General features: G+C 39.5%; 1 protein-coding gene across 7 annotated transcripts in view; it reads left to right on the top strand.

Moving 5' to 3' along the window:
* FOXP1 (forkhead box P1) overlaps window positions 1-19,036 on the top strand; it is a 793,034-nt gene extending 773,998 nt beyond the window's left edge. For all 7 annotated transcript variants that reach the window (XM_055137067.1, XM_055137065.1, XM_055137064.1 and 4 more), the window contains 4 exons: window positions 614-735; window positions 2,411-2,480; window positions 8,110-8,276; window positions 13,894-19,036. In XM_055137067.1, coding sequence (XP_054993042.1) covers window positions 614-735; window positions 2,411-2,480; window positions 8,110-8,276; window positions 13,894-14,038 — 504 coding nt within the window. In that variant the 3' untranslated portion in view covers window positions 14,039-19,036. The remainder of the gene's footprint in view (window positions 1-613; window positions 736-2,410; window positions 2,481-8,109; window positions 8,277-13,893) is intronic.
* The last annotated feature ends 5,767 nt before the right edge of the window (window positions 19,037-24,803 follow it).

Below are 24,803 nucleotides of genomic sequence, written 5' to 3'. Positions count from 1 at the left end.
ACAATATTAACAGTCGCCTTTCATGCTAAAAATATATAACTACCTTTTTATCGGTGATAAGTGGGCCTACAAGGGCCAATTTTATGCTTTACATGTGTCCATATTTTGAAGCCATGTTAACAATACAGTATTTTTGGATTTTTACTGTGAAACCCATTTAGAGCTTACACCATATTTTAAAAAAAATATTATCCATTGGGGCCGGAGAGATAGTAAGCATTGAGGCACTTGCCTTGCACACTGCTGGCCTGGGTTTGATCTCCAGCACTCCATACGGTCCCCCAGGCCTGCCAGGAGTGACACACCTGGTGGTGTCATAGCCGGGTGTGGCCCCAAACAAACCAAGTCAAAACTAATATCTTCTGGTTAACGCTTACCAGAGATCAGACTCAAATGCCAAAGTACTATTAATTTAACATTTGTTGTTGGTGTTTTTTTAACTTTGCCTTTGAAAGAGGCTTCCTGGACCACAAGAAGGTCATCTGCGGGGGGTAGAAACAACTCTTGGGATGGTTTTACAAATGGGGACTGTTAGGCTGAATTTACTGCTGTTTTTTTTTTTAGTCTTTTCTTATAGAAAATGTAAATGTTCTCTCTTTTATACTTGCTGCAGAATGCAGTGCGTCATAATCTTAGTCTTCACAAGTGTTTTGTGCGAGTAGAAAACGTTAAAGGGGCAGTATGGACAGTGGATGAAGTAGAGTTCCAAAAAAGAAGGCCACAAAAGATCAGTGGGTACGTCCACCATGTTTGAACTTCTTAGCCTAGCTTGGATTGTGCTAACAAGTATAACATAGAGGCTTTTGGCTGCTAGATGGTGTTAGACGAAAGAACTGGTTTCACGTTGTCTCAGTTAAGGGAAGCAAAAAAGCATTTCATCCCTCCTGTTTTGTATACCCACCAGTCCCCCTGCCCTGCTTGCCAGTCTTTGTTGCATCACATGCTAGTAGCTTTTAGGTGGCAATGCATATTAACCCTCACAAACCATTTGCTTATGCTTATTGCATTTTATTTTCTTTTTCCTGTTCCCTGTATTGGATGTCTGTTCTGCCCCCAACCCCGTCTCCTTTTGTTGCCACTTCATCTCCTTTGCTGCTGCTCCTATCCCAGGGTGCCATTCGCACCAACCTCTCACTGCATAAGTGCTTTATCAGAGTAGAGGATGAGTTTGGGTCCTTTTGGACAGTTGATGATGAAGAGTTTAAACGTGGCCGCCATATTCAACGAGGCCGTCCTCGCAAATACTGCCCCGATGAAAACTTTGACGAGCTTGTCGCACAGTAAGAGCCTTTACTTGCTTTTGTTTTTTTTTTCTGCTGTTGCTTTGGCTTTGCATGGTTGACTCATCCCATGTAGTTTTGCATTTCACCAAGTAGCAGTGCCACAGCTTTCTGCAACGGAACTAAATTGTGTGATTTGTATATGTATTTCTCTCGTTTCTCTTGGAAACTGGTGCCTTGAATAATGCTTTTTTGAAGTCTTTGATACCAATGTTGGTTGCATTTCCAATTCAGCAGCTTACGGGGACTCTGCAGCTTTCTCTGTGACCCATAACTCCTCCAAGTATAAAGGAAGCTTTTATGTAGAATTAAAATGTGTATTTAATAGGGTAAATGTCTTATTGATCACTGGATATAGTATTGACGCAATAAAATGAAGGATTGGAATGCTCCCTAAGTAGTAGAGAAATTGATAACAATGCATATACTGTCTTTAAAAGTTGCTGATAAGAGTAGGTCCCATCGTACTAAATAGTCATATATAATTATTTGAATTTTTTGCTCTCATTGGGTGAGGGATTATCTGAAAACAGTAGTGTTCTCTTCATTTGGCCAATTAATGAGACACTGCAGTCAGATCATTCTCATGCCCTCCCAGATCTGACGGGGCATGCAAGATGCCATGCCATATTTGGGGACGCCGTGCCCTGACATTCATTTCGATGCATCTTCTTTCGGCCGCAGAGATCATCCTCGTGCCATTGTAGAGTTCAAGTCCTGGTGCTGCCCAAGTACCAGATTCCTCTAGCTCCTTGAGCTCATGCCCCAGAAACTGGCGTCCCGTGCCCTCATCTTCTGCCGTCCTGGTGGAGTGAGTGCAGCTCCTGTGTATTTACAGAGAAGTTGAAAACTTCCTGTCTGAAGGGTGCATCCCAGCCTCTTCTGACTTCAGCCAGATTTTCACACCCAGTTCCCTTGAGTAGCAATCTGGGTCATACCCAGAGGTGTTAATGTGGACCAGCCCAAGAAAAAAAGCCCAAGGACTTAGAAACAGCCTAACTTTTCTTTGGTATTAGCATCGGGGGCAGTTTATGCTTAGGAAGGCTAGCAGTGAGCTTAAAACAAAATGTAGCTAGGAACTCCGGGGTTGCTGATGTTTAACTTGGAGTTTTTATCTTTTTCTTACGCAGTAACCCTTCCCTTATTAAAAACATGCAGAGCAGCCACGCCTACTGCACGCCTCTCAACGCAGCGTTACAGGTAAGATTAATGGCCATCCCGTCTCTGCAGCAGAGGCACATGTCTCCCCCACTCATTTCAAAATATATTAGCCTTGCTCTAATTAGATATTAAATTTTAATTCCGTTAAACTTTTTTCTTAAGTGCACAAAGCATCGTGCTCCCTGGAGGCAAACACATTGGGCTGCTTCAGCATTAGCAGGATGCTTAGCATTTTGAATATTGTGGCAAAAAAAATTAAAAGTTCACTTATTAATATTTATCAGCAGTATCATAATTTCCATCCTCTTATTTCAGAATTTCACTTGAGGCAAAAATACCACAAGTGTAATTACTCTAGCACAGCTATTAATGTGCGGGATGATAGGCCACCATGTCACGTGACCTTCTATTGTTCATGGCTTTAAAGAGAAAGCGGAGCTTTTTATTTCTTCCTCTTCTTTAAAAAGTCTGTTTTCCCAACTTGTCTCTCATCCTGGGAGATCTTTGGTTCACTCTGAAAAGTAAACCAAACTGTTGTTGTTTAAGTGATAGAAGTGGGTAGGAGAAGCGCCGTAGGCTTCAAGCACAGTGCTCAGAATTACATAATATGCACAGACCGTTTTGTTTCCTACCAGCAAACCAGCGCTTGTTAGGTAACCATTGTTCTGGGGCTGAAGAAACCAGCGCTGAGCAGGAGCGTCCCGCTCAAACAAGAGTTCCCGGGGCCTCCAGCACCTGGCAAGCGTTTTTGTAACTGCGCTTCTGTTACCTGACAGTTGGTGTCCCACCAGTGGGGGAGAATTCTGCTGTCCCCTACCATTACAGTGTCTAGACACTACTGGGCCTCCCTGGTAGTTCATAGGTAGGCAGTGCTCTTGGGGCCTGGGATCCGTTTGTTCTTAACCCTCCCCAGATTATTCTAGAAGACAGACCTTCAGGCTAGACTCATTTTGTATGTAAAGAGACCACATGGATAATACCTGCTATTGCAGGTCTGTACTGCGTGCATTCATATCGGGGGGCCATAATGTTAGCTACAATGGTAAGGAGTAGCTAACTTTCCATAAGACCCAAATATAGGGACAGATATGAAAAAGTTTACCGGGGAGGGCAAAGAGCCTGAAAAAGGCTCCTTAGAGAATGATCATGAAAAGGTGAGGCGACACTTGGCATTATGGAAAGAAGATGAGAAAATGGGGTGAGGAAAGAGAGTGAAAATGATGCTTTGTTTCCTAGCTAGTCCATTAACAGATATTTACTGAGCACCTATTCTGTGCCCTACAAAATTGTTTTTCTGAAGCACTCAGTAGAGGCTAGAGGCTTAATGGCTCCCAAGAAGGGTTGATGCGCCTTTTTTTCTTTCTTTCTTTTTTTTTTTTTTTTTAACACAGTTTCAGTTCAGAGGCAAATTCACCGAACTTAGCTTTTCAGTAATTACATTTATTTATTTTTACCCTGAACCAAATTTAATAGGAGAAACTACTTTACCCGTTTCTTTTAATTACTTGTAGTTTACACAGTAACTTTAGAAAAGCAAATGAAAGCACACTTAGATGCTGCCACTGTAAATACCATTCATTAGTTAACTTATTTCCCCTGGAGTCTTGTGAAGTGTGAATTTAAAGTCTGCTCTATCTGGAATAGTATTACGATTACAAGCACATTTTACATTCATGAGGCAGGGGAGGGGGAAAAAAATGTAGTACAGGCCCCATCCTCTCAATTCTTTCTACTATAAGACTAATTTCAATTAGTATGCTTTATCATTACAGAGCTCTTCATGTTTCATCTCTGAAACGTGGCTTTTTTTTTTAAATTATTTTGGCATCCCCCGCAGTCTTTCTTTTTTTTGTGACAGTGTACCATAGTTTTTTTAGGAACGCTTTACAGCCACAAAGAAGTGAGGCTGAATAAGCTAATAATACTACATTGATGATTTGTGGAGAGGGTGTTTCCCCTCTCCAAGTCTAGATCCTTGGTCAGTAACAGTCTCAACGACAGCTTTCTGCTGTGAAAATTAAATCAAGACTCTACCAGCAGGCCTCTTCTTATTCCATTATTGCCCATTTCCATTTTTCAAAACAAGTAAAAATAATAGTGGAGCCACATCTTTAAAAAATTACTAGAGCAACATAATGCGTGATATACAATATATAAAATAGGACAGCCGAATCCACTACAGAAATAAAACATTGGACTTGGGACAGATTGCATTATGCTCTGAAAAAGTAAAGTAACTAAGGGTAACCATAAAGCTTTGTATTTATAGACTCTCTTTTCCCCAAGGATCTCTGAGGCATTTGTTAGTTTTCCAGGACTGATGGCACCTGTGGACTCGGGCACCTTTACTTCACCACCATTGGGGTTGGGGGGTGGGAAGAATGAGGGGAAAACAGAGATCCCAGTTGTATTTGAAACCACATACTGTGCACAGTCCCATTTATATAATTAAGTCCATTATGAAAACTGTAACCCACCTGCTCCTAAGTGGACAGCTACAAAAAAAAAAAAAAGATAATCACTTGGTTAAATATGAACAGTGGTGGAGATTTTTCTAATACTGGGCCAGTTACTTTGATTATTAAATCACCAAGTAACATTTCAGGGGCTCTGTTATACATCAGACAGGGGACAGACTGGTTTTCGCCACATATATCCTTTTTATCTGAGAACCAAGAGCTCAGTTTAAGTGCTTCCCTTTAGGATTCCTGTCATCCTGCAGTTGAGTCCCCCGTGCTTTATGATCCTGTCCCAGTCAAAACATGGCCTTGACCTAGAACATTTTGAGGACCAGGGGGAACAGCTCATCCCAAGGATGCTATCCTGTCTGTGTGGTGATGAGCTTATCCCTCATTCCAAAGAATATTCTCAGTTTTGTTTCGTTTTGTTTTTGTTTGGAGGGCCACACACAGCCCTGCTCAGGGATCACTCCTAGAGGGGCTCAGAACCATCTGTGGTGCCAGGAATCGAACCTCTATCATTTGCATGCAAGGCCTTTCCCTCTGCTATAGTTCTGGCTCCTAGAGAACATTCTTATAAACTTTCCAGTTTTGTCTTCTTAATTTTTAATTATCTTAAAGTGCGATGTCATTAGTTTACATAACTGCTTATGTTTCAGGGGACAATTTCACACCTTTGAAGTATATGTTATCCTATACTTCAACCATCACCACCACCACAGAACCAACAATCCTCTAGCCTAGTCCGTTGAACCCTTTTCCACATTCATTCTTTGCCTTCCCCTGCTAGTAAGGTCAGCTCTGCAGTCCTTGGGTTGATTTCTGTTTTGTTTTTTTTTTTTTTTTTTTTTTTTAGCTATACCTGGATTTTGTTTCTCTATATCCCATATACCAGATTTTACCACAAATTGTCACAGATTTTATGTCAAATATTTTTGCAAAGATGTTGGGTGCAACTGTGATGGGAAGCTTGCTTTTTTTTTCTCTTAGCCTTGCCATCTTTTTTTTTTTAAGTGGGGTGTGATGATTATGCAGTGAAATCCGGTATTCTCCATTTTTGACTGGAGAAGTTGCTAAAATACCAAGTCAGTGGTAGCTCCACTTTTTCCATGTTCTGGCTGTTTAATAACAAAATGATCTTGTGGTATTTCTAGTGAAAAGAGATTCAGATGATGGTCTCAGCAGCATTTCCATTACTAGGAGAGGCATGACCACTGTGTTGTCTTAAATCAAGGCAGTTAAGATGCTTGTCCAGCTGCAGTTTGGGGAAGGAAAAAAAAAAACACTCTGGCAACTGTTCTTGCTTTTTTGCTTTGCCAAAAAAAGAAAAGGAAAAAAATTGCTTTATTGCAATTATGAGCTCTTAAAAAAATACTTGATGCAAATTGTTTGACAAACTATAGGGAGAGTTAGGAATGTTAAGATTTGTTGTTCATCGAAATGAATTCTCCACATTTGGAAATAAAAGCACATCCAACACCCTACTTCTCATTCCCACCCCCAGACTCTCTCTCTCTCTCTCTCTCTCTCTCTCTCTCTCTCTCTCTACTTCTATCTCTCTCCCCCTCTCTCTCTCTTACTATCTCTCTCTTACTCATCTTTTAAAAAAGAATGACAGCTTTTATTTTATTTATTTATTTTTTGTTTGTTTGTTATTGGGTCACACCCGGCGATGCACAGGGGTTACTCCTGGCTCTTCACTCAGGAATTACCCCTGGCGGTGCTCAGGGGACCATATGGGATGCTGGGATTAGAACCCGGGTCGGCCGAGTGCAAGGCAAACGCCCCACCCGCTGTGCTATCGCTCCAGCCCAAGAATGACAGCTTTTAAACTTAGAAGAGGGCTGGAAAAGAAAATCTTTGATTTGCAGAGGGCCTAATTTTGAAATAGTCTCTTTACCTACGTTGTTTTAGATTTGTTTGATTATTGTAATAGGATTTGTGAGTCCTAAGACATTTCTGGTTTGGAAGTTTTCACAGCAAGAGGGACATTACCAGCTGTAGATTTTTTGCAGCACAGTTTTGCCCACTTTTTTTTCCTTACTTTTGGGTTTCTTTTTAGCACCAGAATTTCTCTAAGAGTTTGGACTTTATACCAGTTGAAATCACGTCAGTTTGTCTTCTGACATTAGGATGGAAAACCAGGTAGAGTCTAGTTAACAAGAGGACACTTTTGATCAATCTTGGTCTAATTACAGCTGCCAGCTTGAGAAGCCTGTCCCCTTTAATAACAGGGCAGGTAACTGGATCATAATAACGACCCAAATGAGTCAAGATGGATCCTGAGATACTTGTCCAAATACACATTTGACTGTTGTCTACATTTCAGGCTCCTTGGTCATTTTATCCCCTGCACTAAGAAGTGAATAGTAGCCCATATAAAGTTTAGGTTTTTTTTTTCTTTCTCTTCATTTCTACACTTTTTTGCTGACACTCATTTGAAGTGACTTTGTCACCTTCAATATGAATATACTTAAGTACCCCCAGAGAAATATGATTTGGAGCTTTCTATTGCCAGAGATTTTTTTTCTTCAGTCCTAAAATTCCAGGTGACTGGTCTGAGTCTGAAAAATTGCATGGGTGTTCCCTTCAGCCAGTTATCTCAAACTGCACTAAGCAGATTCAAAAATCATTAAAACGGAAAAGATGGGGGGGAGATAAAATTGATTCCAGTTCTATAATCTCTTCCTTTTCTATAGGATCTAAGAGGTAAATGTTTATGGAAGTTCTCATAAGTTTGAGCTGTGCAGCCAGAATAATCTGATCAAATCTTTAATATCCAATACTGGAGTCATCAAAGTGGATAAAGAAATGAAAATTCCATTATATTTCCCTGTGATCTAGAAATATTCCGTTCCTCTTGAAAAAAGACATCAGACACAAAGCTCATATTAGATTGCCTTGTCTAAATCATGTGACTCTCTACCCAGCAGGACTGAATTGAGTCCTTCCGCCTGTGGGGGCCTTCTGGCCCCCCACTCCCCAGCCCCCAGCCTCCAGCCAGCTCTTCAAAACCAAGCTCAGAACCTGGTCACAAGTCTTACTTTAAAAGCAGAATTCCCTTGACATCTTCTTCACCAGTTGTGTTTGCCAACCGTGCCACAATGAACTGAACCTGAAGATGATGAAATCCCCCTCCAGTGAGTGGTTTCCCTATCTCTGCATATACCGTGTATATTTATCAACTTTTCTCTCTCGGTTGGTGGCAGGCTTCGATGGCTGAGAATAGTATACCTCTATACACTACCGCTTCCATGGGAAATCCCACTCTGGGCAACTTGGCCAGTGCCATCCGGGAAGAGCTGAATGGGACAATGGAGCATACCAACAGCAATGAGAGCGACAGCAGCCCGGGCAGATCCCCTATGCAAGCTGTGTGAGTACCACCCCCATACACCCCCACACAAGCCCTCCTCGGCAGATCGAGCATCTCTGCAGTAACCGCCTGGTCCCTCAGGCCTAGGTGAAACTGTGCTCCTGTAGAATATTGGCTTTGTTGCACATAAGTGGACCCTTGACTGACTGTTCCATAAAGGCCTTTGGCCCCTGCGAGTACAAGCAGCACTAGAATGGGTAAATTTTCCTCATCTTCTCTGGCAATTTAGGCCTCAGTTTACTTGATCTATCCCCAAAAATGTGTGCGCATCACTATGTAAAAAGTTTGTTTTGTTAAACTTTTGGACTTAACCTAATCAGAAAAAATTTGAAAAGGATAGTGCGGCTGGACAGATATTACAGGAATGAAGGCACTCCCATGTGCACAAGCAAGGTTCTAACCTTGGCACCACACAGTCTTTGCGAAGGACAGCCCTGAAGGTGCCTGAACACTACTGTGGTGGCCCAGGTATTAATCCCCAATATGCCTTGCTTTGAATTGCCTGGTCTAGAATTGCTGGGCGAGCCCCTCCACCAGACCTCCTGACTTCCCCATGGAAGGCCCTTAAAAAGGAGAGAGGGAGAGAGGATGCTTGTTTACGTGTATGATCAGCTTAACCTCCAACAAGATGCCACAGCTTTATTACCAAGCATTAATGATGGCACAAATGAAAGGCAGCATGATTTATAGATTGCTCTTAAAATATCAAAAGGAAAATTAATAGGAGCATTAGAGCAGCAGACGGCAGTATAATGAGTGCACATATGACGGAATGAAGTGATAGGTGACGGTTGTCCATGCTGAATGTGAATGGTGCCCAGTGAGAGCAAACTACAGAAAGGCCGAGCGTTAAGGCCAGCGCGACCCTGTGGGCTGGTGGGTGACCTGGTGTTACTAGATCAACTCCCTCTCTCCCAGTAAAAGTTCTTGAAACAGAGCAGCAGACCCACGTTGTTCCAGATGAGTGGATTTGCTGGGGATGCAATAGAATGACAACCTTCTTCTTCCAAGTGTCTGTGTAGCTATTGCCTGCTTTTTAATTAAGTGTTTGCAATACTGTCAGCTCCTAGAATGGGCTTCTTGTCTCTGTATTCTTTTTGAATTACTGACCAAAATCTTATTTTTAAGATAATTTGACTGATAGCAACAGAAAATATGACCTGTAGCAATTAGGGACAGGATGAATTGGCATCTAATACAATGAAAGAGAAAAAAAGCTATCTACCAGGGTAATTGGTGAGTTTAGGGAAATCTGAAATTTGATTATTTAGCATTTGAATTTCATGCCCAAAGTGCTTTGAAAAGAACTGTTAAGGATGGAAGTAATTGTTTTTAATTTATCTAACCAGTCTCTTAGTATTTATTCCACAACATTTTAAAAGCCTATTTGTCTTTCACATTGCTGCTTGCTGATTTCCTAAAGAAACTTGGGTTTCTGATTTTATTGTTATCGCACTCATAATCATCTCCAAATCACTGCTATGACAGGAGTATTTACTCAGATAATGAACAAGTTCAGAGCAAATGTAAATTGGTATATAAGCTATTTCAATAATGAACAAAAATACCTGAAGTTACTGAATGAAAGAGATAGTATTTCTCATAATCTGTACAGACTCCAAAGTTTAGAGCATAGTATAAATAAACTCCAGTATTTAGTTGGTGTATATTTGTATTATTTAGTACAAATGTTCTCTAAAAAAGAAATTTGAGTGGAAACCTCAGGCACCAATTTAGAATAATGCTAATTTTGCCTTAAACAATAAAGTCACTATAAAGTTAATTTGTTAACAAGTTTGAGTTAACCTGAATATTACCAGAAACCATGTTTTATGGTGCTCAGCATACAGAGGTTGCAGATGCCTACTGTTTGTGGCTCAAATCTCACAGGTTTATGTTGTTTGCTAAATGTAAGTCAATGGCAGATTCCCTATCCTACCATCAGTGTCACAAACTGCTACTCTTTTTGACCCCTTATTACCATTAAGTGAATCCTGTAACGACATAGCTTTCATTCTTGTCCAATATGCATTACCCTGCCTGATATGATGAAAATTGTTTTTTAACTATTCCAGACTCTTGGAATAAATCAGGCCATAAACTTTCAGCAAGGTTTTAAAGGATCTTGTTAGCATGGCAGCTCAGCTGATGTTTAGTGTTGAGAGAGAACTCTTCATTCTTACCCTTCCTGTGACACCCCGATACCACTCACTAGGTTTCTTTTCCTTTTTGAAACACTAGAAAATAGTCACATAATTATGGCTTTGGGGCATTATACTTTTATCCTGATAGGAGCTAACGGAGCCACAAAGCAAAATACTCCATGCTGTGCACACGCCCTCAGAACACAATGCCTTTAAACACCAGTCAGCTTTATTTTAAAACGCTTGTGTTCCCAGAGTGGCTAAACAAAGGAATTACTCAGATGTAAGAAGAGAAATGTGTTGCTTTGCGCAGTGTCTCACTGGTAGCCCTCTCTGAAGTCAGAGTTGGAGAGAAAGGTGGGGGGTGGAGGGGGGTGGTTGGTAATCTGTAAGGGGGGTGGCACATCATGCAGCTCCAACTGCTGGAAGACACGGTGGGTGTATTCGAGGCATAGTATCTCAAATAGTTTGCATCTTACCTGAAATGTATCTTGCATGGAAATCCATTCTCTTTTATTCTCTGAAGCACTGCATGCCTGTGTTACTGCATTTGCCACGCTCAGGGGGACCTGCTAGTATCAAGAAATGTCCTGAAGTTGGATTTCATTTCTCTCGAGTTTTAAGAAGCCTTAATATCGTACCTGGTTGTGTGGTCAGGTTTTCACATAGTCCATCTCTTCAGTTAACATTTCTTGGGGACCCACTCTACATTATGCACTGGGATTGACCCAGCATGTATGGTAGGGTCATGACCCATGTCTTTGGGATGGTGAATCGTTTTACTGAAGTGGGCTGCAAATGTTGGGGGGGGGAACAATAGTTTCTGAATCAAACTGTGTTTCATTGGGGTCCTTGTCTTACGTCTGATTTTTTTTCTCCAGAAAAATAAATATTTGCCAAAGGAGAGAATCATACAGAGCAGGGCTTTCACTCAGACAGCTTGATTTCCTCTAGGTTTCCCCTCCTTCCTTGTGACCTTTGCTCATCAAAAGTCATCAAATTCAGATTTAGAAACCTGAGAAGATTAGCAAATTTGATAGTTAAGAAAATAAAAGTAGGAAAATGTTGAGGCTACATTTGAGCCTCAGTACAAGGCTAAGTAAAACACAGACACATTCCTAACCAATTAACATTTCCAAAAACATGTGATCAGTGGAGATGAGGAGTAATTTATGAAGTAACAATTCTCAGTAGTGAAAATATGAAACTGGAACATGAGAAATATTCACATTGTCATTAATCCAAGAAACACAATTTAAGGTAACCTGAGCTTACCTCATACCTACTAAGCAACAAAATATTTTTAAGTAGTGCTTGGTGCCGATGATGTTAAATCTAAATTTATATAATCCCTTTGGAAATTAATCTTGCTGTGAATCATAAGTCCTTACAGAGATGTTTTGACCTTTGCTTCAACAACTTCATTCTTAAAAGCTTATCTTAAAGGAGGTAAATCAATAAAAGAAGAAAGATTGCTGATGAAAAGTGATCACTGGATTGTACATAGAGTAAAAGAAGGGGGTAAAAAGAGAATTTGAAAATATCCAGTATTCAAGAACTGATGTCTCAGTACAGTGGTGTCTCATAGAAACATAAAAATTGCAACTGTAAACTGGCTAACATAATCAACTGTATGTAGCATGATGACCCCAATGGGAGATAAGCACAAACAAAAAACAATGTATTTAATTAGCATTTACGGGTGATTTTCCGAAAGGCATAATAATCAGCACAGCTAGTTATTCAGAATATAGGAATCCTGCCAGTGCTCATTTCACGGGGTGGGTCTGTGGTCCCCCAGGATCCCAGGCTGAGAAGGACCCACTAACATTTTCATCTTGAAACTCTTACAAATTTTAATCTGCATTTTGATTGTGCAGTTCACCATTTATGTAGCCGTTCCTGAGCCTTATCGTAGAAACAAAAATAGGTACATTAAAAAAAAATTAAAACAGATGGAACATGACTAGTAAATGGAACACACTAGAAAAATGTATTAGAATGCAACTTTTAAAATCCCTCATACTGCAAATAGTTTTTAAGAATATGGCCATGATATTTTTAAAAGCTGTTCATGCTGACATCCCTACCCCCTCTCGCCCCTACTCCCTGCACAGTGCTAACTTTAGAGTCTGTTGGTTTTCCGAGGCTCTCGTTGTCAAGGGCAGTCCGAAGCACTCCTCTGTTTGTTTTCAGAGGGTTCGAGTGGCCTTTGGGGCTTGCAGACATTAATTATTTAGGATGCCAACCATCCCCAGCACTACCTCTTATTACTAATACTTGATAATGTCAGTTTAAAAAAAAAAATCCTGCCTCTTGTAGCCTGTCCCAGTAAGGAGACTTAAAAAAAAAAAAAACGTGAATGGTTCTTTTACATATCAAAAGCCCTGCCATAGAAAGTAATTTGTATTTGCAAAGGATCGGTTGTAAATATGATTTACGAACAACATTTCTCAATTGTTATCAGAGTGGTTTTGTGTGATCCCCTGTGGTCCCCTCGGGTGAACCATGTGCTGGTCCATAATGAGAAAGTTGGCAGATTTCATCAAGGCCGCTTCCCAGTAGCCCCGACCAGCCGGGCCTGTGTTTTGCCTTGTTTACAGCTGACAGCGTTATTATTCTGATTGGGGCTCTGCTTTCTTATCATATTGTTGTATTGAGCGGGCCTTTTCCTCTCCGTTTGTGTTTCCTGCCAGGGCTTTTCTTGCCTTATTGACAGTTTGTAAAAATATGCATTAATTTGGAGTTTCAAGCATGTATCATGGTGTCTCTTTGCTGTGTTTGCTTGAAGTTGATTAATGATAGAACCTTGCTTGGGGTCGATCTCTGGGGAGTTCTTTCACAGGTTCTGCATGTTAACTAGCAAAGCAGAACACACAGCGAGCCATGATTAGCCAAGCCTCCCTCCTTCACTGGTCCCCCACAAGCCACTGTGGTAGCACAGATTTTTATTTCACATAATTATTTGAAGGTTTGTATTTACCCACCCAGCGTGCCACTGTGGAGCCTCTTGTCTGTTACTCGAAGTGGCCGTTAGACCAGAAATTTCACCAAGAGCAAGTTAGAGATGCGGGAGGGTGAGGGAATCCTAGGAGATTCTAACAAACAGCAGAGTAAATATAAACCCTGGGGAAAGGGAACCCACTTATGTCCAGAGATTATTTGAGAGCATCACTGTCCAAAAAAAAAAAAAAGTCTTCAAGGACAATTGGAATGATCTCTGTGCTATCCAGTTTGGTAGCGACATGTGGCCCTTGCACCCTTGAATTATGTGAAATGCATGAAAAACCAAATTTTAAGTTGTATTGAGTTCAAGTGTGTTTTGATTTGTGACACAATGGCCACCTGTGTCTTGTGGCTGCAGTATTGGACTTTATAGTTCCAGCGAGGTTCTTTAATGGCCTGAACCTGAGTTGCATGGGATTGTGATATTAACCTCGGTGAACTTTTTCTTGTTTGTTCCCTTTGCCCAGGCATCCTGTGCACGTGAAAGAAGAGCCTCTTGATCCAGAGGAAGCTGAAGGGCCTCTCTCCTTAGTGACGACAGCCAACCACAGTCCAGATTTTGACCACGACAGAGATTATGAAGACGAACCAGTAACCGAGGACATGGAGTGAACATCTGGATGGGCCGACCCCACAAATGAAGATTGGAAAAAAACAAAAAACAAAAACCATGTCAAAAGTTAACAGTGAAATTATTCTCCATTTGTTGTACAGTCTGGAGGAGTTTCACTACATTTTGACAACTCTGAAATGTGTTAACTCTTAGTGCCATCAAGAATCCCATTTGGGAGTATTTTTGATTTTTCTACTTTTTGTTGAAAAAAGGAATTTGTACTCTGTGCATTGGATGGACTTGTTTGGTACTTGGGATTTTCCTCTCTTAACAGTCAACATCAGTGTTGTAAATTTGCTAAACTGATTCACTCTTAGCAGCAGACTTTGAACTGCAGTCCTGCCAACGTTGGACACTGAGGACACCCAACTGAGCATGTGCACCTACGCTGCGGACCAAGCGTCTGCCCAGAATTTAAGGATTCCAATGGACGACCTATTTGCACAGTACTGCATGTTGATTATCACTGCCTTTACTCCATTTTTTTTTTTTTTTTGCTTCCAATTGGGATGGGGAAGGCCTTTGTGTGTGTATTGGGGGGAGGGGTTAAAATAATTATCCCAAACTTTTTAATGTATTGCTTTTTTTTTTTTTTTTGGCTTCTACTATACCATTTTAAGTTCTGACCTCAGGCCTCCATTTGGGCCCAGGGCCTCTTGGAGGCTTAATGTTTTCTGTACCTTGTGATGAATGTTAATAGGTGTTTTTATTATACAAAGCTGAATGTCATTTTCTCGTTTGTAGTTTTCTGTCACTCATTCCATTTTCCTTGAGACATCACTATGTTTTCTCTAAAGTCAGAAAACATTCCGTTTTGGTCTTATTCAAAAAAAAAAAAAAGGTCCCAAATGCTGCACTCTACACATGAAGGTCCTCTCACACAGACGTGAAGTCCTGCCAGAAAGAGAATGAATGACAGAAAAAAAAGGCTCTGGAAACAATGCTGATTCATTCCACAAAGCAGTATTGGAGATGGGAAGGGGGTTGTTTCAGATTTTCCTCTTTTTTTTTTTTTTGGTTTTGCAGCTACCATTATTCTTAAATGCCACCGCATTGTGACCGGCATAAGGAAACATAGGCAACAGCCCCTGCCCCCACCCCCAGAAAAAAGTGCCACTGTAATTGACTGACAATACAGCTGTGGAAGGCTCTCCCTGGTATGACCAAGTTGCCATGGACCACGGGCTGTCCCGTGACACCCAGCACAGGTTGCTTTCTCTGAACAAATGGCTGCAGAGCTGTCTTCATGGAGCAACTTTGCTGAAAGTGGTGGTGACACCAAATTTAAACATCAGTTTAGGCCTATTTGGTGGCACTAATCTGTTTGAATGCAAATTAGATTTCAGAATGAACTTGTTACGGGAGTTAATGAGGACTGAGCTCAGGCAAATGCTCGAGTGTTCATTTCAAATGTGCAAATTTGGTACTGCAGTTCAGTTTGTGATGCAATATCATCACACCCACCCAGTGTCGGAAACTAACAGAAGAAGACATCAAGTAGATGGGATTGCATCTGAGCCCTAGGCTTTGGGGGAAACAGACACGACATGCAGAATGTGATAGTGATGGGACAGAATAACCTCAGTCCTTAGAATCCCTCAACACTTCTACTCTTTCCTGTCATTTATTTATCTAGAACTGTAGCTTTTGTTTTAATTTGAGAGCCCTTTGGAGCTTAATTTATATTCTTTGTACCTTTTTTTCCCCTAAAATTACCAAAGATATTACACAAAGGTAAATTATGTTCTCTGTTTTATGCTTTATCTGATGAAGCCAAATATCCTCTTATTGTTGATCAAAGGAGGCAAAAGAATTTAGAGGCAATTGATGAGAGACAGGCTGTTGCTAACCCGAGAGAGAACTGCTCCTTCGTCGTAGAGTAAATTTAGAAGACCAAGTAGGGAATGGAACCAAAGTTGTTACTTCCTTTTTTTCCCTTCAGTTTTTAGTCAATTTTTTTTCTGTACCTCTACAGAGACCAAAACTCATTCTCATCCAGAGAAATTATGAGGCTACTGCAGATAAGAATATGACACAGTATTAAAGGAGCAAAACAAGAAGGGAGACCCATCTCAAAAAAAGTACAATGAATGTATGCCACTGACAATTAGGGTGTCCAATAAAGCAGACACCTCTGATACAATTCAGAGAGAACAGAAAAGCTTCCACAATTGAACCAGACCACAGAATAGTATTTCTAGGACGCATTTTTTTTTTAAGTATGCCACTTTAGTTTAGGACTACGAGATGATCTTTGTATCAATTTGGGTTTATCTTGGCATATATCCTCTGGCTTTCTGTTTGTTTTAATTTTTCTTTTTTCCTTCCTTTTTCCACCCCCCCCTCCCCCGCGCCCCCGCCCCTGATTAGACCTTGCTCAGCATTTTTCTTTAGTGGGGGGGATAAAAGTAGCACTCCCTTCCACTCAAGCTTGGTACAAAACGTCTTTGGCAGTTACTTTTGAAGCTTCACTCTGCTTTCTGTATAAAGGGCAGTCTGTGGTCACTAGAGATTTCTTTTTAACTTTTCCAGGCAGCTTCATGATGTGCAGGCAGTAGCCAGACAGGGTCATGGGAAGGAGGCCCTGTGCTTCTAAACTGAGTGGTTGCTGGTTAGTTTGGTATTCAAAAGAGGATAAAAATCTGGTAGATTAGTTCATTCTCAGCATGTGTAGCTAGACATGAGTAAAGATAACAGCATGAGAAACTGTTAGTACGCATACCTCAGTTCAAACCTTTAGGGAATGATTAAAATTAAAAAAAAAATACATTTCACTCAGTTGCACTTAGTCGTATGTCTTGCATGCTTAGTCTAAAGACTGTAGCAAAACGAGAAAAAGAAAAATTAGATTTTACATATCTTTGCAGGTATCACAGCCTTGCAGAAGAACCAACTAAAAAAAATTCTCAGGCTTTACAGCAAGCAAACTTCACTATAATTTTTACAGTTCTGATTCTGTATCCCTCGGGGTTATTCCAGTTGCTTCTTTAGGATGGGGTTTATTATGTTGTACATATATCCCGATGTGTCTGTGTGAATCTTTGTCTTTTTTGGGGGAGGGCAGAGGGTGGTTCTTTTTTTAGATACTGTTCCTAAAAAGGAATAAATGCATACACCTGTTTGTCAAAACACCTTTGCTTTTTGTGCAACTGCTTTATATTAACGATACTTAAAAAAATTAGCTTTGGAAAAAAAACTACTGTATGTAATGGAATTGCAGAATATGCTGCACATGTATTTTATTTAGTTATCCTTGCTTTAAGAATATTGGATGACATTTCCTGACATGTGTGAGGGAGAAACTCCCTTTTATTTTATTTTATTTTTTTGGCTTTTAAATTGTAACATAGTTGACAGATTTTTTTTTTTTCTGTTCTCATTGATCAGAGCATTTTGTACAGGTTTTATGAGTGAATGTGTGTGTGTGTGGGTGGGTGTGTGGGTGTGGGTGCAGTGTGTGTTAAAAATGTTTTTTGATACATTCCTGTCCCTTGTGTTTATCCTACCACCGCCTTCCTGGCTATCTTAAACTAAGTTCATACATTTGAAAAGAGAAAAAAAAAATGTTTGTTTTAAAAAAATGTTTTCTCCTGCTGCAGTAAATATTTTGCATGATGAAATTCCAGGTTCAAATCTTCAAAGTTTATCAGTGAAGTAGTGATTAATAATGGAGAGTGTCAAGCTATTGAACTTTTTGTATAAAAAAAAAAACTTTACAAGGTGCCAATATGTAAAGATAATTTGTTACTTCTCCCCTCCTTTCCCCCCCCCCCCCCGCCCCTCAATGAAAAGCTTACGTGAGGGAGAGAGTCCCTTCTATCAGGCAAATATCCTTTCAGAGAGGAGGGTTTCTCCTTGTTCCTAACGCCTGACCTGGTGGGATGACATACACTGCCTGCTCCCCACCCGCAGTACCATGAAATATCAAGACTTTTGTACAGAAGGGTGACTGCCAACCCCCTGCCGCCACCCCACGGCTTGCAAGGTAGCCCCAGAAACCTGGGGGTAGTAAAAACCACTTGGATTCTTAACCCCAAATATGATGTCAGTCACTAGCTATTTTATCATGCGCAAAAAGTTAAAAAAAAAAAAAAGATTCCTCTCCTTTCCACATTCCAGCTGGACTCTGTTTCCAAGGGTGCAGAGATAAATATACTCGTCAGGGTTCTGAATCTTTTTGGTACCTCTTAGTTAATGGTATATAGACCCTTTTGATATTTGGCATGTTTTGGAGAGTTGGTTTTGCTTTTTTTTTTTTTTTAATTTTGTTGTAAGAAGGAAACAGACTTTCACAGGCATTTTGTGGGCCCCTTGTCCTCACAGGCTCTGCTCAACAGAAGGCCTGAGAGAGACGGTGCAGTCCAGACCGTGAGCTGCTGCTTCCTGGAGATGTGCTGCCAGTGACAAGAATTTTTATTTGTTTGGTTTTGTTTTAATAAGGCATAAAAGAAAATCATTCCTTGACATCAACTGTAATTCCATCATTCCGTGTCTGTGGATGCAGACAGAAAAAAAAGTGTGTAGTCAGTACTAATTACTGACATGATAGCATTTCTCAAATGCAATAAAAATGCTGGTTTTCACACTGGTAGTAAAAGTCGCCACAGCCTAAGTTTCTTTCCCCTTCTGACCTGCTGATATTCCACATTAGGTACATGCCTTAGGTTTGTCATCAGCTGCTTCCCACACAGAATTAGAATCCATCTTAACCAAAAGCCTTCATTGTCACAGAGGGCTGGCACTCAGCGTTTCAAAGTGAAAGTTTTCACTTAAAAAGTCACAAGACAAGTAGAGAGCTATGAGAAAGAGGTATCTTTTCTCTCAAGGCAAGCACTCTTATTTTCCTTCGTCAAATTTTGTAGAGAAAAAACAAAATATTTAATAACTAGCATTAAGAGCAAACTAAAATTTCAGAAGAAAGCAATTTCATGAATAATTCATTAAAATTTCACATCTGCAAGATTAGTCATCCAAATAAAATGCTAATGTCAAAAACATGCACCGTCTATAATATTCTCATCAAGAAATCTTTTTGCATATAATGATAAATGCTTAGATTAGAACAAATGATTTTATAAAAATATTCTATCAAAAGTATGCTGGATAACTATTTAGTCAAGAGCGCCAGAAACTAAATATTCTTTTTTAAAAAAATGAATCTGATCTTTGAGATTTTTTTATTGCGTGTCCTTAGAAAAATTTGCTATTTCTCTTTAATAATATTCTCATTTATATTCTAAGGGTTAATGAATTTAAACATCATCTTTCAGTGAAAATTAAATTGCCAGTATATTGAAAGCAGTACTTTAAATGGCCAAACCATGGTAATATAAAACCGTTTCATATGTAATTTAGAATACATGCGACAAGCCACAAGATGACTTAAAATTAACCTGGCATTTTTTATTTGACAAGACAACCTTTTGCTGAGAAACAAACAGGGTAACATTCTACCCAGCCTTGTTTTAAAAAATCTTTTTTGAAAAAAATATTTATTTTAAATACAGTTTTACTATTTGTAAAGTAGTGTCCTATTCATTAGCATTTATGCCACAGCCCAGAAGCCCTCTAGTCTGATAATTAGTGAAACATTTGAACCCTTAATTCACATCTAGCTATGAAGAATATCATAATAAGGTTAATTGAAATTTCCTTAAATGCCAGGCTTAAATGTAAATACTGCTCTTAAGGCATATGCAGTTGGAAAAAATTAATATGTACACATTGGAATAAATTGAGGGTTCAAACCAAGGATGATGACGTATTAGTGAAGATTTTAAGGGCTGACAACACATTTTTAAGTATTTAAAAAATTATTTAAATCACGAGCATATTTTATATACTGATTTCAGACATGTTCATAGATAGGTAACAACCCAAAAATGTTGGCTCTTTTTTCAAGTGGGGACCTTTCTACTGAAAAAAAAAAAAACTTAGGAAGACCAATATCATACCAACATAAACGACTTTGTGATCATAACAGTTTTCACCCCATCCTCTTTAAATAAAGAACAAAAAGTATAATTAAGTCTTTCTTGACTTACAGATTTTGTCTTCTTTGATGATATTACATATTTATGTATAGGATAGAAATCAAAATTTATCTTTCATCTTCATTGTAGCCGAGTTGAATAAAAGTATTCTTTATTCAAAATAAGTAAAATTGGGTCTCAAACCTTCATTTAAGGAGTTGACTGATTGATGAAAGGTTTAAGACAGAATTCACATTGGAGGGAAATTAAATTACGTACAAAAACACTGGCTTAACTGTGGGACAATATTTGGATTAGAAAAACCATCACTCTAGATACAACCTTTTGTTTGTTTTTAATCATTATTATATTTTTATTTTAAAAGCCTGGCTTCTATTCTGATTATAAATGGTATTCAGTGCTTAAAACATACAATATATATAAATCTGAACTTAAGAACGTTCTATAGAATATATATTAAAATATATATATATATATATGCACACACACAAAAGAGGAAGAAAGACAAGCTTCAAGTTATAATGTTAATTTGAAGGTAACCGGCCTTTCAAGAATTAATTTCAGCCAAAGCAATAATCATTATTTACCAGCGTGTGACATTTTTATCACTCATCATATTAGCAAATTTCCATTGAAAATGCTAAAATGGTTCGTCATACGGCAGATAACTGCTCTCACTGTAAAAATGACCAACACAAGTGCCGGTACTCAAACATTAAATTATACTGTAATTAATAAAGACAGTTAAACTGTCTACTAGCAACAGCAATTTAGGTAACCACATTTGATCGGCTATAAATTGTAACTACATTAAAATTCCAGGAATATTAGCAATATGGATTACTTGATGGAAGTTAGTGCTGATCATCAACTCTCTTTTTTCCTTGCCTTTCTTTCTTTTTTTTTCTCTTAAACAATGGAAGCACAGGTCAGGTTGACCACAAATCCGTGGGTGAAGATCAGGCTCTAGCACTTTTAATCTTGTGAAACAAGCAATTACAAATAGTTGCATCGATTTGTTAAAAAGCTTGAGGTGACATAAATTGTTTCCTGTTTAGGTTATTGCTCTGATACATAAATGTCACCAAGTCCGGTATTAATTAGGGCCATAGAAGAACAGAGAGCTTGCATTGAAGAATTTGTCAGTCCTTTCGTGAAGGTTCCCAAGCAAGGGCTCTTCTCCTGGGCTCATTTCTTACTACTGACAGAGCGGAAAGGCAAACTTAAATTACGCAAAGTCTTTCATTCAAGTCTGGGTTTTGGTTGTAAGCTAAATTGCAAGATTTCAAACTTGCCTTCTTGCCATCTGACATAAAGCACCTCATTAAAAAACTATCTTCTAAATAAAATAATATTTACAAGGCATTTCATCCCCCAAGAAACTAACGTTTTCTTCCTTGATATATGGTACTATATGTGTTTCCTTGAGTTGCTATTTCTACACTTAAAATACAATTTTAAATGGCTTGTGCATGTTATTGACTTAACATAAATCAAATGTATACTTTTTTTAGGTTGGCATACCACTTAGAAAAATATGTTACATGTTGGGGGGGAAAGTCTGGAGAAAATTTATTAAATAGGAGTTTTAACTGTAATAGAATATTAATGTAAGCCAATGCTCATTTGCCATTAAGCTGATCCTTTTTTAACATACACATGCTTTTTATTATTTTGCACTCAAGCAAAAATTCCACATTCAAAGACTTTCCATCTAGCCGGGAATGTCTCTGGCAAGAAACACGTTTAGAAATCCTGACCTCCAGTAAGACAGCAGACTGATCCACAATGAGCTGTAGCCCCACCAAGCAACAGGATGGAACGGAAACCAACGCCTAAAATGTAAGGTGAATGCTAGTCAGTAGTGTGGAATTGGGAGAAACAATTACTCTTTAAATCCTTCCTCACTGCTGCGCCACCAGCACACAGATGAAAATGTTTGATTTGCAACATAAAAGATTCATTAATTACCACTTGAATATTTAAAGCTATTTTGCAGTCTAACAGAGATAGATAAAGCAGTGAATTAAAACCTCTAATAAAATTGTAAAAATATTTCGGTAAGTTTACCCGTGTTATGATTTAGGGAGAGATTCAAGCATTCTCACAGAATAGAGTCTTAGCAAGTTTCAAGTGTGTATTTGAAGGAAAGAGCTAAGTGTTCAGGGAATAATTTGTTTCTCATTTTCAAATGTTTACCAATAATTTATTTTCAAATCAGTCTTGCTACTCTATAACTCCACGGATGGGGAAGATATTGCCAACCTGTTGGAGCACTCTGTGTCTAATCCAGAAATTAAAATCTTTGAAAGGCATCAAGCGGTTTGAAAGATTTTGAAACTCTCACATAAAAGCAGGGATTTCCACCATCCACAAATGGCATCAAATATAAAATAACACAACCCTGCCAACATAGTGTAGTGGTTCCTTCCATCCCCCACTCAGCACTGGATTTATCTTTTTATGACAAATCATTAGAGCATTTCAGTGTTTGGGTTTGGGGGTCCCTATAGTACGGAATCCCAACATAACAAATCTGAAGGCTGTATTACTAGTTCCAGGCCTGAGCACGGCGACTGTGGGACTTCAGTAAGTCATTTTATCTCCTTGGTCCTCTGCTCCTTCTTTGGGTAAATGGAGGACATTTAACTGACAAAATAGGCTCCTTGCAATTTTAAGGTTCTGAAAATTTAATAGCCTATTCTCCCTTGGGGACTTTGCTTGATGAAACCCATGGCCTCAGTATGAAAGAGTGTGTGGCACCCATATTTCACCGGTATTGTAATACTGTTGGTGAGCCCTGCCTCGTAATGTGCCCAGTGAAGAGCAAAATGTACTAGCATACATCCAGCCAGCCAGCTGTCTGCCTATCCATCTGTCTGTCCATGAGTCTAGTCATGTACTCATCCATCTGCAAATAAGCATTAAAGGACCTGCTCAAACTCAACACTGTAATTAGTACACGGGCAGGAGAATAGACACAATCTCAGTGTACTCAGTGATTCCACTAGAAAGAGAATTCTTTTAAATGTTGGGTTGTTTTGTCATGCAATAAGTGCTGATAGAAGAAGTGCAGGAACATATTCAGAGACCACCTCATTCCCCTGGGGACGATTAGGGATGCTTCCCTGGAGACACACTGCTTGACTGAAACCCAAAGGATCTCTAAGCATACGCCTGCCAGGAAGAGGATGGGGTGGGAATTGTTCTATGGAAGAATAGAATCTTATTAGGGCCTAGACTGTGTAAAGCATGGAACTTCAGAGCAGGGTCAGCAAGAAATTTTATAGAAAGACAATAAAATCATCATTGCAGTTACCATGTAACAAGCATATGGTTAAATCACAATGCTAATTATTGATAACAAATTCATGTGGAGTTTTACACTGCAGCTCAATCATGTGTGAGGAGGCTGTATTCATTTTATACAAGGAAGCTCCTTTTCTACCCTTCTTTTCCAGCCACACCGCTGCCTTGTTCATGGGCGCCACACATGCTCTGGCTCAGTGATGAGAAATTGTCCCTCACCAAGCTATGCCTGCATTTTCTCCTGCACTACACATGACCTACCTGGCCTTCCTGTATCATGCCAGAGAGGTCCTTTTGACCAAGTAGTATAAATGGCACCTTATCACCCTACCCTCCAAAAGACCATATCCCTCTCACCCACTTAAAACCTTTCCCAATTAAATAATCACTCATGCCTGTGCTTACTGCATGCCTTCTAGCTACAAGAACAGAGACCTCTTGAAGACTAGGAATCAGTGCATGTGTTTGCTGAGTGAACAAGTGTTATACTGGTAGGAAGAGTAGAGGTGAGATTTGATCCCCCACTGGTAAGATGGGTACATGTGAGATTTGAACCCTAAATGCCAGATTTCAGTCTGCCAGTGTAAACCATGCCATTGTAGTTCATGGCTGACCAAACCAAATATGACCAAACTTTTAATATAGGAAAGGCTACCAGCATACCACAGATGGGGACTTGAGGACTTTGTAATACGCTCCAAGTGGCTTGGTGAATTGCATTTTCCTCCATGGCTGATACTATTTTTTTAATCTATTAAATCTATTAGCATTGGTCATGCCACTCACTTGTAAAGAGTCACTCAACAAAATAGTTTTAAGTGTACCAAATATGCTTAAATGATAATATAGCTTTAAAATAGAATCATTGACGTTCATTTTTCAGATATTCCAAGTTTTCAAACAATGTGGGGAAAATCCTCTTAAATATAAATGCTACAGTACCAATGTGCCACTGTTAAATATCATAGCCAGAGAATGATTCCTGGGTAGAAAACAAATCTCTGAACCTATTTTCCATCATGATATCTTTAGAGCCATCTCAATTGAAAGAGGACTATTTCTGCTCCTTCTTTGAATTTTTAAAAAATGAAGTCCATTAAAAGTCTAATAGACCTTGGGGCTGGAGCGATAGCTCAGCAGGTACGGTGTTTGCCTTGCACACAGCTGACCTGGGTTCGATTCCCAGTATCCCATATGGTCCCCTGAGCACCACCAGGAGTAATTCCTGAGTGCATGAGCCAGGAGTAACCTCTGCAATGTCGGGTGTGACCCAAAAAGCAAAGTCTAATAGAGCAATAAGAACTTGTATCTCTAGAATTCTACACCATAGCTGAGACAGTGTGCTTGAAAAAAACTGCCAAAAGCAATGGTGAAATGGTGAAGACCTTGAGTTCCCTCCACAGGACCACTCGCACAGTCTGTTGAGGAGTGAGGCCAACGCTCAAATTGATAGACCAGGACC

This window comes from Sorex araneus, chromosome 4, assembly GCF_027595985.1.
Source record: "Sorex araneus isolate mSorAra2 chromosome 4, mSorAra2.pri, whole genome shotgun sequence".
In the NCBI taxonomy this organism is placed as follows: Eukaryota; Metazoa; Chordata; class Mammalia; order Eulipotyphla; family Soricidae; genus Sorex; species Sorex araneus.
This window is presented reverse-complemented; position numbering and strand designations above follow the sequence as displayed.